The sequence below is a fragment of the Euwallacea similis genome, chromosome 30 (genome assembly GCF_039881205.1).
Source record: "Euwallacea similis isolate ESF13 chromosome 30, ESF131.1, whole genome shotgun sequence".
In the NCBI taxonomy this organism is placed as follows: Eukaryota; Metazoa; Arthropoda; class Insecta; order Coleoptera; family Curculionidae; genus Euwallacea; species Euwallacea similis.
Window position 1 is genome coordinate 1,272,652 of NC_089638.1, and position 20,079 is coordinate 1,292,730.

The 20,079-nt window shown below is 36.1% G+C and overlaps 1 protein-coding gene across 6 annotated transcripts in view; it reads left to right on the forward strand.

Moving 5' to 3' along the window:
- Nucleotides 1–3,855: 3,855 nt before the first annotated feature.
- Nucleotides 3,856–20,079, forward strand: part of enok (enoki mushroom) — a 214,427-nt gene continuing 198,203 nt past the window's right edge. Inside the window, exons 1-9 of one of the 6 annotated variants that reach the window (XM_066403644.1) lie at nt 3,856–4,198; nt 6,104–6,676; nt 7,043–7,247; nt 7,854–8,085; nt 8,159–8,295; nt 8,344–9,591; nt 11,592–11,900; nt 11,955–12,296; nt 12,527–20,041. In XM_066403644.1, coding sequence (XP_066259741.1) covers nt 6,110–6,676; nt 7,043–7,247; nt 7,854–8,085; nt 8,159–8,295; nt 8,344–9,591; nt 11,592–11,900; nt 11,955–12,296; nt 12,527–17,802 — 8,316 coding nt within the window. In that variant the 5' untranslated portion in view covers nt 3,856–4,198; nt 6,104–6,109 and the 3' untranslated portion in view covers nt 17,803–20,041. Of the gene's footprint in view, nt 4,199–6,103; nt 6,677–7,042; nt 7,248–7,853; nt 8,086–8,158; nt 9,592–11,591; nt 11,901–11,954; nt 12,297–12,526; nt 20,042–20,079 lie in introns of those variants that run through there. The other 5 variants (XR_010752869.1, XM_066403641.1, XM_066403643.1 and 2 more) reach the window with 5 other exon arrangements.

Consider the following 20,079-nt stretch of genomic DNA (forward strand, 5'->3'; position numbering starts at 1 on the left):
GCTTATTTTTATTTATTTGCTTATAACTAGCTTACAATAAGATTTTAAACAGAATCATTGTGTTGCAACCATAAGCAAAGTTTTAGCATTATGAGAAGTTCGAAAAGATGTTATTTAAATAATAAAAACTATTTTTATTATATATGGGTGAATATATGTTTAAAATTTTTTTAAAAACCATCACCGAGTACGTTAAAAATACCTATTTGCTATATTTTGGCTTGATGCTGGATAAAAATGGTAAACCTTTAAAACGCAGCTTTTTAGGAGCTAACAATTGATACCATTTTAATAAATTTTTTTTAACTAAAAATTTGTTATTTCTTTCTTTAAATCGAAAACAAGATTTGATAAAAAAAATCTACTTGCATTTTTGAATTGAGCATATGATTAATAATCGGCAACAGTACAAATATTTCAGGCAACAGATATTGTGTAAACTAGTGTTATGTTTAGTTTTTCAGGCATTCCAAAAAGCCAGAAATGTTCAATATTTTTTCCCAGTGATGAGAATAGACAAATGAAAACTAAAATCGCCTTTCCATTACAGTACTTTATAAGCTTCAATATGACAGCCTTGGTTTCATTCGATGACATTTTGTTTGTCAAAAATTATCAACTTTTTTTCTAACTACGGTCCTGATAAATTTTTCCTCTTCTTTTATAGTATTTACACCCGAAAGCGCGTAAACGGTTAACGCTTTGATGTTGAGCTGCACCTATGGTGTTACAAGCCGAAAATATACAACCAAATTTATTTTTCTCGCAAAAAAGAGTTACAAAATACCTTTTAATTTGTTAACCATTTGCAATTCTCAAACATCTACATCTGTCGCTTTCAACATTCAATTGTATATATCTTGGAGACTATTAATTTTTAGCAAGCTAACGTATAAATAAATTTGTATTAAAATTGAACGTATAATTTAAAAATATAATAATATACAGGGTGTTCCATTTAAAATAAGCAAGTATCTACTTCTGGTAAAACAGGAAGTGTGACGTCATTGAAAATATTTTAGATGAGGTCGCCTCAAGGCTCTTATGAAACCACTTTTTTCGTAAATTTGCTATTCGTAGTTTTCCCAAAACGTCTAACAGCGGTCCCTGGTGGAACATTCTGTATATGTACGTATTTATCTACTTATTGAGTTGCATCGTTTTATAGAACTAATTGAGACCAAATAGGTGAGTAGGAGGGTCGAATGTTGCAATTTGAAATTTTCAGGAGAATCGCTATCAATCAAGTTGATAAAAGGTGGTGCTGAGTCGGCACTGCTAACTCTTAGAAACCGGACATTTAGCGTTTATAGAAAATTAAACTTAAGAATGTGATATTATAATACACAATGGGTGTTAGTTGTGTTAATTAAGAAAGGAAAATTAAGTCCAATCTTGTTTCTGAAAGGATTTGCTCGAAAAAATATTCTTTATTCAAATTAAAACTCAATATTTTATTAACAAGTTAAACAAAAGTTGCTCTTCATAACTTTATCTTTTTATTTTAAATTATGGCACTTTTTCCGTGAAAAGTTGTACTTTTGTGGGTGAATTTGCCAAGCGAATTCAAAAAAAATTTTTTTGAATTGTGTATTTAACTTCTCCTAATTGTTATAGAAAGTTTTTATAAGAAAAAGTTGGGCGCTTGTAATTAAAAAAAATATTCGAAGGAGTCAACGGGAAGAGGTACTTTGTAGATATTAAAAAATCAAACCAGCCTGATTTACAGATAGCGTTTTTATTATTTTTGTGATAATTTAGAATGGCATGTTTGATGTAAAATGAAAATAAAAGATTTTAGTTTGTTTAATCGTGCATTTTTATCAACAGAAAAAATAAAAGCAGATAGGTACATATATTAAAGACATCATTTAAGTTCTTAGAAATTGCTTAAGTATTTGTTTAGACGCTCATGACAAATTCACATCCTGTTCGCCGGACGACTTGGCCAGATAAAAAAATTGCAAACCGCAAAATTAAATTTGCATGATTATTGATATTACTAATTGCTACATTATTAAATTTTTCTTCCATATCAGACAAAATAAAAGCGTCATTGTTAAAAAATTACAGTGATCGACAGTGATTACTGTATAGTGATTCATAAATCTTGCAAAGTCTCAGCAACATAATCCGTAAGGCGTAAGGGAGAATTTAATGACACAACTGATAGTGCGACGTAACGGTTTTGTTTTAGTATATTTTTTTTATAAAATGTTAATAATGACATTATGACACAACGTCTTTTTCCTCAGTTTTTTGTGGGACAATAAATTCGTATTTCTACTATTGGCTTTAAAAGACTCCATTACTGGGTGCGTTGAATGATTGTAAAGCAGGTTCTCTCATCTTTTTTTTAATTAAATTACTGAGTAACAGGTTAACAATGTCAAGTATATGGCTCATTATTCACCTAGTGAACTAATCAGCCACATTGTTTTACTTGTGATTGCCATGACAATGAATGTCAAATAAAATGCCACCGTTGATATTATGAGCCAGGACGCATTGTCTTTTTGTATTTTAGATTTAATTTATGCTTAATTGTAAAAATTCTTATATACAACACGGTAGTGTAGTTCTTATAACCCTCACATCTTAGATCCCTAATATATAATACAGAATGTTATTTAAGTACGTAGTCAAATTTCAAGAAGTGATTCTTTGAGTGATTCTAAGACGAACAATTTGTATAAACATAGGTTCGGTAATGTTTCGTTTTTAAGATGCAGAAAGTAAAACTTTTTTTTTATAATTTTTTCGTAAAAATCTTAATAATCCTTTAGTCGATTGGGTTGAAATTTGGCATTTACTTATTGTTAAATGTTTTTGTACTTTTAAAAAATTGCGTATTTGTTTAAATATAGTTTTAATAAAACGTTTTTATTGTTTCATTTTTCTTAAATTTTCACCATTACTCCAGTGCACGCCACTAGCAAAAGGAGACAAACAATTTTTATCTTAAAAGATTCCTTCATACTGTATTACAAACTGTTACCAAGCTTCAACATCATATTAGTTTGCGTCTTCTTATTACTTAGGGTTTTTTTTTTAATACGTAACGATTTTTTAAATAAAGTTTGACACCCTGTATCCTGAAAACGAAGCATTACTGCACCCATGTTTATATAAATTTTTCGTCTTAGAACCACTTAAAGAACCACCCCTTGAAGTTCGACCACATATTTAAATAACATACCGTATAACGGTTGATTATTAAAAAATCTCGCAGCAGGCGGTGCGCCCTAGTCGTAGGTCGTTGATTAAGTAATTTACTATGTGCCCTCAAACATATACTTCTCAGATGAATTGATTAGACATTTTAGCACTAACTTAATTTTTTAATGATCGCCCTTTACAACTTTCTCTCATTTTTATTTTATTTTATACTAGATATTTTTATTTTATATTATATTTTGTGTTATTGGGCCGAAGTAAAAGCCATATAAAGAAAAACTAAAAAGGGAACTAAATTACGAGTTTTGTCTAAGACACGGCACGGAACGTCACGGCTTATGCCATACGGCTTCTAACGGATAAACTGTGAACAAATACAATTAAATATGTATTACAGTTTACTTTTCGAAAGTCTTAAGTCTTACGGAAACAGAACTCTGCAAAGGTATTTACGTTCCAAAACAAAAACGATAAATTGAACAATTATGCAATAAAGATAAGAAAATACAACAATTGCAATCGGCAAAGAAAGATAATGCGTGCTTAAAGGTTCTTATGACTCCGAGTGCTCCGACCTGACGGATAATTTCGTTTTTTATCTGAACGAGCGCACCAACTTACGTAAGAGTACAACACAGGAGTTGAAAGATGGATGGCATGCGCGCGCTGCTTATAGGCCATCTTGTCATATACTAATTTAACATTTTAACCTTTTGTTGATGTGCTGTAAAAATAATGAATTGTTTTAATACGTTATTTAATAGAAATTTTCGAAATTGCACAGTGGGGCTCATTGCCATTTTTCATTACTAGCGTGAATTCGGAATTTTCCTTGAAATTTGCTTGTAAACACGGCGGTTGTCGTTGGTACGGTAGTGGCAGATGCCGCTTGGCAAGCTGGTTTATTTGCCGAAGTCATCTTGTGTACGACAGTGAACATTCTAAATAACCAAATTTTCGGGGTATTAAGGCATTTCCCTTGCAAAGTTGTACCGTGAAACGTTGGTGATATCATTCTCAGGTGAGTAATAAGTTAACATTTAGTGTATTTGTCCCCAAAGACGTATAAAACAAGCAGAAACTTTTCGTATAATTTGCTCCAATATGGCTACCGTCGGAATTCGTAATATTCTTCCTCACAAAAATGTACATGCATTTATCCGATAGTGTGCACTATTGCTCACTCTCAGTATCATTTTTTCGATAGAAAACGTGATAACGTATAGATTATTGAGAAGCTTTTTTATTCAATTCTTAGTTTTGAGGTAATATTGCCCTTTATTTGCTAAAATGGTTGCGTTTTCCGGCGGTCAACATACGCCTTTACAGTGGCGGACTGAACAGAAATTATTCATTTTCACCTTATTAATCGCCTGTTTGCCTTTGTAGTTACCACTCGAGTATAAATTCTTTTGTGATGGTTGTCTCTATTTCCTAAAGACATGATTGTAAATACGGATTTAGGTCCTATTAAATTTCGAACATCGATTTATAGGTACGAGGAGATGCGTCATCCGTCGGATAGGCGATGGCCGATTCTTAAATATTTAAATAGTTGGGCAAAAAGTGAATAAACGTTCCCTATTCGAGTCACAGTAAACTGCTGGTACTTATCTACTAAGCAATTATATGTATTTCTTTGAAACAATGAGGTATAAATTAGTAGGTAAATACAGGGTATTTCTTAAACGCACCGGGCAAATTACCGAGTATAATGCTTTGGTTAAAATAACAAAAAATATTGCTATAAACATATGTCCGGAGTTGCTTCATTTTGCAAATACAAAGGGATTAAGTTTTAAAGGAATCAGGTTAAAAGTGAATAATTACCTGTTCAAGTGCCATTAAATTACTGGTACTAATTTAACTACTAAACAATTACAATCCTTTAAAACAGTAAGGTATAAATTAATACTTAAATACAGGGTGTTTCCTGAACATACCGCGCAAATTTAAGGGAATATTCCTTGGGTCAAAATAAGAAGAAAATTCCTATAAACATGTCTAGAATCGGTTCATATCCCAAATACAGGGTGTGGATCGGATCAAAACAAATTTGCAATAAGTTTTATAAAGATTTACAAAATTGTCCATGCGATAAATTTGATTTTTGAATAAAATTTGATTCCTTTGGAATAGACATAGGATGGTTAGATTTGGATTGTTTTGACTAAAAACTGCTCTATGCGTTATAGATAGAGTAAAACTGATATAAATTTGTTTTGGTTTTGACAATTGCCAATTGATAATTAGGTATCTGAATTTTTCAATGAAATAGTTTAAGTGTGAAATTTTTAGTGATTACGCCGAACCAGCTGCAATAAATTTGAAGAAATAAAAAAAATGCAAATAAGAAATTTGCAAGTAAATCTCCATGGGGTCATTTTACTGACTGCATTGGCGTATTAGAGATAAATAGAGAACAAATTGAGCACAAATAGCTACAAAATATAGTAAATAATTGAAGAAATTAAACAAAAAATTAAATTTGGTTTTGAAATGTGAGTCAAAATGGACATATCAAATAAATGGATAAAAAACTTAACCATTTTTGGACAGAATGATTGCAAAATAGCTTTTTGCAGATGCATAAATGGTTATAAGATAAGAATTTAATAATAAAATTAATATAAGATTATATAATAAGAAGCAGGCTTTTTTGTTTTATTTTCTTTAGATTAATCCCAATGTTTAAGCTTAAATTTTTAGTCTTAAGTTAGGTTTTAGAAAATTGTTGCCAAATTTTGGAGGGTTATAGATGGTACCAAAAACATAAAATTTTGATCACACAACCTCTTCCAAAAAATCATCATGAGTCGTTTTGTCCCTGAGCAATTTTTCTTTGAACATTTTATATTTGCTAATAATATAAATAAAACAAGCATAAGTCAATGCTACTCTTCTACAATCTTGTTATTCATTCCAGCCTATTATGAACGAACCAGAAGAAGTAGCTCAGGAAGTATGGACGGCATGGATTCTCGATGCCATCCGCAAAATCCGCACTCAAAAACAGCGTCCCAGCGTTGAAAGAATTTGTCATGCTATAAGACTTCACCATAACTACCACGAAGACGTAATTGCAGAACACTTGGAGGTGGCTGTTAAAGATGGAGCAGTTTTAAAAATATTTAATAAAGGCCAAAGCTCATATAAAGATCCTGGAGGTCTCCAACAAAATCGTACCCTTAAACTCCATAAAGGCATCGATTTGAGCAAAGTTGTGACCAAAGCAGTGAGAGAGTTGGGTGAGAGAGACGGGTCAAGCTTGAAGGCAATTGAGAAGTACATTCATCAATCGCACACTGTAATTGAGAGCCCAGAAGCTGATCTTAGTACCTTGATAAGACTGGGCGCTAAAAGGGCAGCTGTTAGACAGTTTGTAATTCCTAATGGAAAGAATTATAAGTACAATTACAGTCTTCAGAGTTCACAGAGTAGGAGGAAATTGGATGCCCAGAAGAGAATCGCAGAAAATGAACCAGATATTACAGTTCGGGTAAGATTTATTTATTCAAATTTAGTTTCGAAGTCCCTTTACTAATAATTAAAAAAACAACTTATTCTGTATAGTCAAAAGGTCGAAGTCCAACAAAATACCTTGGATTATATGCAATTTCAAAGAATTTCGCGGATTTTCATACAATGCTGGAGCTAACATATGAAATCTTACATAAAATACTAAAAACTTGTACCTATGACAGTGACTTCCCCTGAAAAGGTTTCGGTCCAGTAGCTTATTGGTGCCATTTAAAAAGAAAGTCTGGACATATGGGGGTTGGTTTCTTCAATATAAAACTTGCTAATATAGGCTTTACTTTAGGGAATTTATAATTTCATAGTTGAATTTTTATACTTTTTGTAGGCTCCTACTGCTCTTCCGATATGCGCAGAATGCCTCGGCACAGAAACCAAAAATAAAAAAGGTTTGCCGGAAAAGTTAAGTGCCTGTGCTGAATGTGGATCGTTGGTGCACCTCAGCTGTACAACTTCTGGAGCCGAATTGGCTGCCTTGATTGCCAAAGGAGGAAAATGGTTTTGCGAAGACTGCAAAGTTTGTGATGCATGTGGTAAATAAATATTTATTAGCATTTAAAGGCTGAATCTCGGCTCTAACAAAAAATGAAGATGTTTCTTTAATATCATTAATTTTTAAATGAATTGTCTAATTAGCTAAAATTTAAAAACTATACCGTTTATAAGTTTATGTAAAATGCTTTATCGTCTCTATTCCGTTACGACTTTATTGTTGATAATAGGGAAAATTTTAAGTAGAAATGATAAGAGAACATTCAATCATCTGTACAATCATTTCTATGCTTGAATTTTTTCCCGCTTCACTACGTAATAACTTGTGTGTGACCCTACTGTACTGGATAAATCGTCGATATCTGGGAAATATTATACAAATATCTGTCAAACTTGCACAAATAACATTAAAAAAATTCTTCCTTGCCAACAAGTTCGTTCACCCTGACAATCTGTTTAAAATTGGATATTGCATTATAAATAAGTTAGCACAAAGGAAAATATAATTTAGCGAACATGATTACCGCGCACGAGCATTTCAATAGTTTCCAGATTCATTCCTTTCCTTTCGTATGTCAGTTTTGTTTGAAATCTCCATCCTACTTGGGTTTTTCAATCCAAACTTACCTATTTAATTTCACATTTAGGGAACTCTGGAGTGTCGATGTGTTTACTTTGCTGCTGCAACTGCGATCGTAATTACCATATGGGCTGTATGGACCCTCCGGCTGACAAGAAGCTGAAATGCCCATGGCGTTGTCGCCATTGCCTCACGCATCATGACAACGTCAGCAAAATGCAGAAGAAACAGCCGGGAAGTGCAATAAAGAAAAAAATGGACAAAGTCCGCGAGAAAGTTAAAGACAGAAAGTTGCCTAGGTAAAGAAATTACCCGTAATCTAACTTTTTCAATTACTGAGATTTCCAAAATACTTCCATTTACTTAATTTAGCAGGTCCAAAGGTGATGCATCTGACACAGCAGAGTCTCCCGTTTCCCCGCCCTGCATCGACCCGCCAACCTCAAATACTCCCGTTAGAAAAGGAAAATCTGCTTCACTGTCGGCTGACGACAAGACGGGCACTCAGGGTACGCAAAATCCCATTAAGTTATCCTCTACCTCAAAATCCTCTTTAGAAATTCACAGCCCCTTAAACGCATCCATGCGTGAAAATACAGAATCCGGAGAAACGCCCGCGATAATGTCTAAGGAAAAGCAGAAGTTTTTTAAACATTCTGCGTTTAATTCCGAGAAAATGGGTAGCAGATTTAAAGAGAAGATTTCCTTAAAGGCAATCGAGCAAGAAAAGGATGGTGGAAGAAGGAAAGCGAAAACCGATAAAGGTAATGTGGATAAGTCGTCGAAGAAAGCTGAAAATAAAAGTGAAAAAGCGCTGCAAGAGAAAAAGTTCGCAATCAATGGAAAGAGAAGAGATGACTCAAGGCCTCCATTTAAGCGAAGTCAAAGGCTTAGGGCTACCACCAAGGCGGAAGAAGAGAAACCCATGCTAAGACGGAGCGGAAGAACCGAGGCAAGAAAGAAAGAAGAAAAACTTTCATCTGACGATGAAGAATCTCTCAGTGGTGAAGAATCCTCCAGTGAGGAATGCAGCAGTTCATCGTGCGAATCAGACTCGGACTCCGATGAAGAAGATTCAGATTCTTCAATAGAAAATTCTCAATCTGACTCCAACATTCGATTACAGAGAGTTGTTATACCGCAAAACAATCCAAACTCTAAAATTAAAACTTTCGGAAGCATAAGTGGGATAGAACAGGATAAGGATGCACCTTGGGGATTTGCAGCTGCAGCTCAAGGTATGGAAACCAGAAAAACCGCAAAAGACAAAGATGGTAAAAGGGACGGACAAAATATGTTTTCCGAAACCGTCAGCCTTTTCGAAACCTCCTCAGAAAAGACCGATGCAAAGCACGATGACAAAAAGGCTGCCCAAGGTCTCGGCCAACTGAAAGGTCTGTTCGATGGTTTGTCTCATTTCTTTTCAACGCCATCGCCAAGCAGAGCAAGTAGAACGCAGCCAAACTACAATCCCAACAAAAGAAAACCGAAGGATGAACCATCCAAGAAGGAACCGGAAATAAATAGTGATAAAGACGATCTTAAGGATGAACCTCTAAATGAACCTAAAAAGAGTTCAGATCCCATTCCTCAACCTTTTCTTCCTCCCTCCCCGGCGTTATCACCGAGTGACCTGGTCAAATCGGCAGTGAATTCTCAACGGCTCGAGACCACCGAGCAATTGAAAACCATTAAAGCGGAGGATCAAGTGAAATCTGCGGTTTTGAGCGATAAGTTGTCAGTGACGCCGGCGAAAAAACGGATTCAACAGGTGCCTTCGACACCATCCTTCAACAGTCAGACGGGTAAGGTTGAAGTTTTGTCACAGTTGTGGTGTTTTGGTCGTTTGATGATGAGTCCTCGGCACCGGATCGCTAGTTATATTATCCGTCTTGGATTAACAATAAATGATCACTCATTGTATCATGTGGGGGCTTGCTTAAATTACTAACCGATAATATGACTATTTCTTTAACTAACTTTTAATATAAACTGTTTGCCAAATAAAACTATTTCGAAAATTCAATTTGAAAATGTGAAACTCTAAAGTTGCTAAATAATATTTTATATTTTATAAAAATTGGTTTAGTGGAATGCTAGTAATTGTTTGTTACATCAGCCCTTCTGGATCATTGGGCGAATCCATGGAACTTTGACAGCACAAAGAACGTGGCGACACGTACTCCAATCAATCATTTAACAGAACGTTAGTATGCTGTCGGCTAGCGTACACTTAGGCACGTGGAGATCCACTATTAACATTTTCCAATTCTTCTTAAAATGCTACGACTATTTAGCATGTCCCACTGTAAATTTCTCCTATTTTTAAGATATAAATATTGCAAGAATGACCATTTTTTTCACTTTCAGAGTCATAATTTCCAAACAGTTTAAGTAGTTTTTACATTTTACATTATTATTTTAACTTTTCAAGGCAATATGACAAGTGTCATATTTTTACACATTTATTAGAGGTGTTTTGTGATATCTATCTATATAAAAAGTACGACCATTCGGGCCCTCGATTAGCTTCGAATCGGCTACCCAGCGTGAATCTTGAACACGACGAAGCACAGAAAGGCAAAATGTATCAATCGTGGTAGCGGATCGAAGTGTAGAAATTTATGTATTTATTTGTATATTATAGCTTGTAATTTGTTTCACATTTCGATTTGGGATTATAAAATAGAAAAAAGTGTAGGAACTGAAAATGTAGGTTGCTGCCTTAGGATTTCGTGTAAAGTAGTCTAGTTTTCCATGATTTTGTTTTAAAAATATCGTCTAACGTAAGATCAAGTATTGACCAAGTGAATGTGCGAAAGATGTAAAGAAAGAAATGCAGCGTAACCAATATAATGCACTGCAATACGGTTAGTAAATAGAAACCGCTTCGTCCAATGATTAAAAGCACTCCGTCTAAGCGAATACGGTGCGCTGGGAGGGCCTAAATGAGGCCCAACCTAAAATTTTAACTCGTCTGCTAGTTGGGTCAGATACGACGTCCTAAATTTGACGATTGTGCAAACTTAAAAGGACACCATTTCTTTTTACCAAATTAGCAAACTTCTAAGATTTTTTGCTCATAAAGTGAACATCCAAATCGATTTGAATTTATTTTTTAAATAAACTCTTATTATCCAATATTCTTTAAGTTAATATAATAACTATATATTATTGTTTCGTATAGCAGGCTTTCAATAGTAACAATAACTATCTTCACTCACAATATATTTCACTGTTGTTTTGCCAATTGTGTCTAAACTGTATGTATTACTTGTTTTTACATACATGGTGTCAAAAAATTCTAGAAATTTAAATGTTTCCATATATAATTTGATCTTGTTAAGACCCAGAAACATATCAGAAGATATACTTTTGGTGAAACTGATGTTTTATATATATAACAAGTCAAATATTTCAATAAAATAAAAATCGGCTAAGCCCAGTGCTAATACGATGTAGTGTAGTTTTGTAGTCTGGTTATAATGCTTTTTACGCAGTTTTACGGTTTTTTATCAGTATCGTGAAAATTTATAATTATTAACAATGACATGAATAATTTTCAATTTTTGACACGCTGTCATGCATGTTGAGCTTAACTGAAGTTAATATAATTTTCCACACGTGTTTAAAATTTATTAAAAATTAACATCGGTGTGATTAAAATATGTTATTAAAAGTAAATCTTCAAGTGTTTCTAAGTTTTGATAAGGACGAATTATTTGAAGAAATATTCGAATGTTTCTAAGTCTTTTTGACATCCTGTGTATTTTTGCCCTCCATAATACCATTTCTTGAATTCCAGAAGACGTAAGGCAATTTCAACTTCCTCCAGGCTGTAACCATAAGGATCTGGAGCTATTTAAAGAGGCTCGCGAAAAAGCAAATGCTCATACCGCTGCTCTACTGCAAGAGGCTGAGCTGGCCAATCAAAACTCGATGCTTGTATCTCCATCAAAACTGATGCAAGAGCAGCCCAGAAATCCTGGAGCTATCGAGTTCGGAAAATACGAGATACACACATGGTACTCCAGTCCGTTTCCTCAGGAATATGCCCGGCTTCCCAAACTTTTCCTTTGCGAGTTTTGTTTGAAGTATACTAAAAGTAAAGCAGGTAAATTTATTTACCATTGCTAGTAAGAATATTTTTAGTTTTTGCTTATTTTAGTGTTAAAGAGACATCAAGACAAATGCACATGGAGGCACCCACCTGCAACCGAAATTTATAGATGTGGAGATATTTCAGTATTCGAGGTGGATGGCAATGTAAATAAGATTTATTGTCAGAATTTGTGCCTTTTAGCCAAACTGTTTCTCGACCACAAAACGCTGTATTATGATGTGGAACCCTTTCTGTTTTACGTATTAACAAAAAATGATAAAAAGGGATGCCATTTAGTTGGATATTTTTCCAAGGAGAAACACTGCATCCAGAAGTATAACGTCAGTTGTATTATGACTATGCCGCACTACCAACGTCAGGGATTTGGCAGATTTTTAATCGATTTCAGTAAGTGATTTGATTATTGAAATAAGTAGGTAATTTGTAACATACACGAGACAGTTTTTAGTGTAAAAGAGTATCAAATTTCATAAAATATTTAAGGTTGTCCACACCGATAAAAAAGTTGATTGATTTTTTGTACTTTTAAGGTTAAGTAATACCAAAAGTATCTCCACACGTTATAAATTTTTAGATTTTTACCAGAATTAATATCATTGTTTTCTTTTGATTGGCAGGTTATCTTTTATCTAAAGAGGAAGGTCAACCAGGAACACCAGAAAAACCCCTCTCCGACTTAGGAAAGGTTTCTTATTATTCCTACTGGAAATCTGTGGTATTAGAATATTTAATGACTCATAGAAATGAGCAGATAGATTTAACGCTTATTAGTAAGGAAACCGGTATGTATTGCCAAGACGTAGCTTTAGCGTTACAGTTATTAGGTTTTATAAAATATGTATCAACCGAAGAAGGGCGAACGAAAGTAATAGCCTCAGTGGATTGGGAGAAGGTAGATAAACATGCGGAAAGAGTTGCCAAATCCAAAACGCGAATACCAATAGATATTGAATGTCTCAGGTGGAAACCCCTGTTATCCAATGCTGCGAGTCAATTTAGGGAAGATAAATCGGACGAGGATAGCGGCAGAAATGGCGCAGAAACATCTGCCAATATTATTATAGCTCCAGAAACAATTATAATTGAAAATACTCTGGGAGTTAAACTTAAGAGAGGCAAAAAAAGAAAGGTAAGCGTTTCCAAGGCCCTAAAAACGCCAAAACCCGATGTGCAAAAACGACATAATGTTGTAATTGAGACTGCACCTGAAATTGCCTCAGCCTCTGAAGAGTTTGAGGTGACTTCATCGGGAAGAAAGAGAACTAGACCGATGAAGTTTAATGAAACCACTTATGCCGATAAGAAGCCAATTAAAACCCAAGCAATAGGGGATAATAAACGAAAGAAAACTGAGCCTGACATCGATAAGGAGGTTGTTAAAAAAGCTAAAATTGAGGAGAAGTCAGATGTTAGTAGTGATCAGGCCAAAACAGCCTCAAAAAGCGATGAAGAGTGTGTTATCAAAAGTAGTGTTGAAGAGCCTATTAAAAAGGTTGAAAATTCAGATAAATCTGATGTTATTAGTACCCCAGCTTCGTCCACTAGGTTAAAGAGAAGCACTCCTCAGGGCAAAGAAAAGGTTGTTGGGGAAAGGTGGTCGCAGCGTCGGGCCAAAAGACAGAAAGAGTTGAATGGACTTCAAAAAGTAGAAGAACATTCGCAGCAAGCAATTGAAAATGTTGAGGAACAGCCAAATGTATTATTGCCTGAACCAAACAAGTCCAAGCAGCAAAATTTGGATGAAAATATTAAAACTGATACTGGACAACAACCTCCGGAGGAACTTGAAGTCGAAGCAGGTACAAAAATGGTAGGAACCCCGCAACTGAAAAAAAAGAGGCCGGTAAAGAAACGACGGGCTTGGAACAAAAGTCGGAGACTTCCAATCGGTGATTTGCCATCAACGCAGCCCACATTGCCACAGCTCATCAAAGCAAAACAGTTACACAGAAGCGGCAAAGGAAGCGAAAGTGATTCTGTGGTGTCTGAAAAATCTGAGGACGACCAATTTGGTACCGGTATAAATAGCAACCAAGTGGGTACCACTGTAAGTCCTGTTGATAAACTCAGTGATAAAATAAAGCTAAAGAAACCTTCAAGAATATCCACTGAGGAAGATTCGAGTGCTGAAGCTGACGATGAAATGGAAAATGATGAGCTTCCTATACATAAAGATTCAACGCCGATGAAGTACAAATACTCGAAAATGACACCTACTCGAGACGAACATTTGCGAACTCCTCCAAAAAATAAAACTTCCCCTTTGTTGAAAACTGGGGAGGGAGATAGAAAAGCTCTTTATTCTTCCACCACTTCGGAATCGGAAACTGAAATTGATGGACAGAAAATTAAGACAATTTCCAGCAAGAAAATGTTGGAATTGTCGAAGAATAGCAGTTTTGATTTTAGTGAGGGGGTGAAAGAGGAAGATCAAACACAAAAGTCGACGCAAGAGTCAAATGAAGTTAAACAAGGGGAAGATCAGTTGAAATGTACTAGTAAATCTGCATCTCCTGTGGCAGCTGAATCCAGTAGAATGTCCGTTGATATGGAAATCGAGAGGCTTGAAGATTCACAAGTTATCATTGAACAGAAAAATCAGATAATACAGAAAACGCAGCAACCTGAAGTTAGTGAGACATCTGCGCCTTCAAAGTCAGCATCTGAACAGAAAGTACAAATTCCTGAGTTAAAGTCCCAAGTACCTGAAAATATAGGAATCAGTAATAAGCAGGTGAGCCCTAGCGCTACGAACCCTCAAGTACCAGAAGTACAAGAAACCGTGCCTACCTCTTCGACTAGTTCAATTGCTGTTCCCGCAGAGCTACTGAGAGTCGAGTCTCCTAAAACTCTCCCTAGTGTTGCCAAAGGAGAACAGGTCACTCCGCCAGCTTTAAGTCAAACAGTGCCAGAACAAGCTACTGCAGATATTTGTAAGCCTTCAATTAGTTCTGCTCCGCTAAACATTGAGCATGTTGATTTAAAACTTCAAATACCAATTGAACAGTCCTACATTCCTCAAACTGCTTTTTCAAATGCACCAATTAATAATCCAGTAATTAAAGCGACTTCTCCAAAAATGCCTGCACCTTCTCATGGGCTGCAAGTTTCCCAAACGCTAAATCCACCAGAAACTTCCATAGTTTCTCAGCCACTTATATTTGACAAGCCCACGTTAGTTGCGACGAATGAATCAGACCTCCGGAAATCTTGTATATCGGACTCCCAACCGGCGGAATTAATGAACCTTAAACCGATCGAATTGCTTCCCTCCAAAGAAATCGCAAAACCAGTGAAGACATCTCAACCGCAGCAAAAGTTAAGCCCAGAAAAGCCATCTAAAGACCTTGGTCAACTTCAACCACCTTCCAAAGAACTTTGCATTCCTCCTCAACTGCAGCCACCACCTAAAGAGCTTTGTATTCCTCCTCAGCCCCAGTCAATATCAGAGGTTAAATCTGTAATTGAGAAAACGCCTCTAAAAGACGTTAAACCACCAACCCATGATTCTAAATATGCAGAGGCTAGGGAAAAGCATAAAGAAGAACATAAAGTGGCTCCTAAACAGGAGATCAGAGTGGAGCGAAATAAACCAGAGAAATATGAAGATAAAAGGTTCCAGCAGAAAATATTTGAGGAAAAATTGTCTTTTGAACAAAACGAAGCCTTATTAGCAGCAAGCATGGCCAGCCAAGGGTACCATATGAATATGAATATGACTCCGCAATATCCGTGGCAATGGGAGCGTCTCTGGAACAACAAATATTACGACCCAACTAAAAGGGATTACCCTAGTTATCCTATGCCTCCTTTGCAATTTCCCTTGGACATGATTCCTGCAGCGAAACAACCGTCCAGTGCCGAGAAAGAGAAACCTTCGAGTAAAAGCCATAGATATGATTCTCCAAAGTATAGCCAGTCCCTTAATACCAGCAGCAGTAGGGCTTCCAGCAGTGCAAGCAAAAACGAACATAAAGACAAAAACCAATCCCCTAGAAAAGAGGAAAGGATGAAATTGAAGTTGGATCAGGAGGCCAGTAGAACGGCTGCTGAACAATATAAGGTAAATTGCTCGGTACCCAACACTATTCCAAATATTGAACCAAAGCACCCATGTGAATCCTCCATGCAATTGAGCCATTCTGGAAAAGTCATTAATAAGCAGAAGGAGGAGCCGCAAAAGCTTGATAATCGAGATATAATGCACCAACACACAGTGTTGAAACAACCACCCCAAACAGCCTCAGAAATGCCACCTTCAATGGGAGTATACACACCCGACTCTACAACGAATTCAGTGCATAGCTTGCCATACGCTTCTTGTGAGTTAGATGTATCGCATATGGGTTTGGAGTCGCCTGCGTCAATATCCAGTGACATGGCTTCGCAGAATTCTGTAGAAGTTGTAAGGCCCTCATCAACGGTCTCTTCCCACTCTGGCCATGGAAATCCTGTGCAGGTGCCTCAAACCAACTATGATTGTATGCAGCAGCATACTTTACAAGCTCAAGGAGTAACTATCCCAGCGTCAAGCCCGGGGTTAAATAATACCATGCAAATTCAGCAGCAATCGCCGCAACATCCTAACTCAGGGAGTTCGGGTAAAAGGCAAATGCAGCAGCAGAGAAGTCGAGCAAATACTCCATCGAGTAAGCAACATAATATGAGGGCGACTCCCCCGAATTCAGTTCAACCACAAAGTTCTGCCGCTCCCTCTGCGAGGCATAGGACAACCCCTCCTGGAGCACTTCAGCATCAACATACAATGCAAATGAGTCCCTCAGGAGGCAATGCTCAGCATTCCGTCATGCAGCATCAGCACCAGCAGCAGCTTCAGCAACATTTGCATCAGCAAGTAGCGGCAGCGCATCAAGGCTACCCTCAGCATCTTGCGTCAACTGCCATGCATCACCAACATTCTCATCATGGTCATCATTCGGTAATTAGTCAAGCGAATTATATTCCCGTTGCAACTACTCAAGGCTTCTCGGCGCAGGGATCTAGTACTTACGTGAATGTCCCTATGACTAGTGTTATACAACACAGAATGGCTCAACAAGGTGGAATTAGCCCGTTAGGGACTTTGACTTCGGGGCATCAGAACTTAGCTGCCTCTTCCAACTGCGCAGTAACCACCGGGGCTAGCTTCTATATTCAAGCTAATCCCCATACGCACGCGCATACTTCACGAGCCACAGTGCCAACTCCGTCACCTAACTCCTTACAAGGGAATGCAGCCCAGCCGAATTCCGGGAATGCCAGTTGCAGTTTGGCAAAACTGCAACAGATGGTGCATGACAATACTGGACAAGCAGCGGCTTGCAACACTATGACGCCACCCCCCACTTCTATGACTCCTCCTTCTCATCACCCGCATACAATGACACCACCACCCAGCCATCAGGCTATGATCCAGAATCAATCTGTTCGTAACTTAACTCCTCCTTCTGCTATACCTTCTAATCTACAACAGCAGGTTTTGGGATATCATAAGTACTACCAAACGAATATGAATGTGAACCAGTTAAGCGGTTCGGTTACTCCACCCATTGGTCAAAATATTGGACGTTCTCCTCGCAATTCTACTTCAAATGTGGCTGCTATGCAACATATGCAAACAGGCTCCAGTCGCGGGAGCGCTAACGTTTCGTTGAATCCTTATGTTATGAATAATTCTTTGAATGGTTACCGGATAGCCCCCCAACAAGCTCCCAGCGCTGTAACTGGATACATCACTAATACACCTGCTGGATTCATGAATAATCAATTGCCGACGATGCAAATGATGAATATGGCGGCTCAGACGCAATACCAAGATCCGGCAGCGTTACAACGAGCGCAGCAAAGTACCATGTATACTTACAATTATATTAATGGTATTATGAGGCGCTAAAGACGGCATGCGGAGTATATTGTGCGGGCCTAATACATTAATGTAATAGCTCTCCCATGTTGTATATACTTATGCATTCCCAATAAAGTTCTGGTGATGATGTAAGGAAAATGTAAGAAAGTGCATGGCAATTTCAATTTTAAAATCTGAATAGCATGAATCCAGAAATATTTCAGTCATATTTCCAGAGATGCTCAAGTTAGTGTTTGGGTTTATTTTTCGTTAAGTTTTAAAGATGTTCATGTTAAGGTAGGTTCTGAGCCGAAGAGTTAAGTACAATGGAGTTCTGCAGTCACATGACGTAAAAAATATTCACGTACCTTCTTACTGCTCTAATTACTTATATTGGGTTGTCCAACAAAGTCACTGCGTATTTTATAATGTAAATGAAAGACAATTTTTTTTACTAAAAATGATAACTTTATTAAATTATGGGTTGTTCATTTTGTTCAATAACATTTTTCGACCTGTGGAGCAATTTCATGATACCACACTTATAAAAAATAGATTCCTTTTCGGCACAAAATTGACTATAGTACGTTTTTACATATACATCAGTCGCGAAGTTTTTTTTCTATTAAAGGTAGTGATCGAGACAGATGATAATCCGATGGTGCTAGGTTTGGGGAATAGGGTGAATGTGGTAAAATTCCCATCCAAGTTGTAGTTTTTTTTGGCGGATGGTGAAACTTGTATGTTATTTAGCGCTATTTGATGAAACAGTGCCTTTGCGAGTTACTAATCCTGGGAGCTTTTTCTTGACTTCGTTATTCATTTTATTCAGTTGACGATAGGACATACTCGATTGAATTGGTTGGTTCCTTGAAAGAAGTTTTCTTAAAAATGCACGACACTTCTAAAATCCCACCACATGGATAACACAACTTTCCTTTGGTGAATATTCGCTTTTGGAGTGTTTTGAGCTAATTAATTATACTTGATCTAAGATCTTTTACGTACGACATTGTCGTAGACGACCCATTTTTCGTCACCTGTTATCATACGTGTCGACAGAGTCATCTTCTCTTTGAAAGAGTGAGTCGCAGATTGGTAGATCCAAATAAAAGTAGCAACAATTTAACTAATTCAAGGGAAAAATACGCAATGACTTTGTGAACAACCGAATAATTGACTTTGTTAAATTCACAGGTGCAATACTGTTTATACATATTTTGTTATTTTTAGTTACGGGGCATGGGGGCATATTGCTAAATTTTGGAACACTTCTTATTTGCTATATAATGTCATAAATCATTTGACTAAGCGGTTTTCTTTAATAATATTCAATAATTGGGTCACCATAGTCTTTACTGGCGTTCAGTTATAAGTGCTATTAACTCTTAATTACCAAGTTTTATTCATATTGATCCAATATTTTCTGTACTAATTCAATATTGAAATTCTTTCTGAATCTACACGTTGTTTAGATTTTTTGAATGCAATATGATTCAATAATGTGTGTGCAGATAGAAACACCTATAGCCGTTTCTCCCGTATTCTTCGCACATTATGCGTCCACCCTGTAAAGCCTTATATATGATATCTTCGAGTTAGAATTATCAGTTATTTTTGCGCCTTAGTTATTATCGAGATTTAAATTAGTTTAATTGCAATTAAGCGTTGATTTAAAGATTTGTAAACTAAGCCCCACACTTGATTCTTGTTCAGGTTAGAGCCTAATGAAGGTAATATGAATGGCCCTAAATGGCTGTGCCGGGATGAACTTATCGTTCACTTAAGTCACTAATTAAGTTTACAAAACTTCTTCAAGGCCCTGAAAATGATTTAAGTTAGCGTCCTGTAAATATATAAATAATCTTCAAGATAAAGCCTTCAATAAATCGAATTTATTTGGAAAGCTTTATAATTATAGGTAATTGAAGATTGAACAAAATATTTGCTTTGTTGAAAATTCATTTATTTAATACTTTCAATTGGTCTGTTGTTGTAAACTCGTTTTTTATGTTCATTGTATATACTTATTTATAAATGTATAAAAAGTTTTTAGTTATCGACCAGAAACGCTTAACCAAAAATGTTGTAAAGTAGTTTCTGTAATGCATTACTAGACGGTAAAATCCGTATAGGATATGAGTCAAAGTGGTTGTCACAGATATTAATTTTGGTATATTGCACTGTGATTAATCGATTATATGTATATTATCCTTATTTTGGAAACTTAGTATGTGTTGTATTTTTTATTGATGTAGATCTAATAAAGTTATGTTGAATTTTAAAAGCTTTGATGTCATTTAATTAGTGAATACGTGAAGTTTC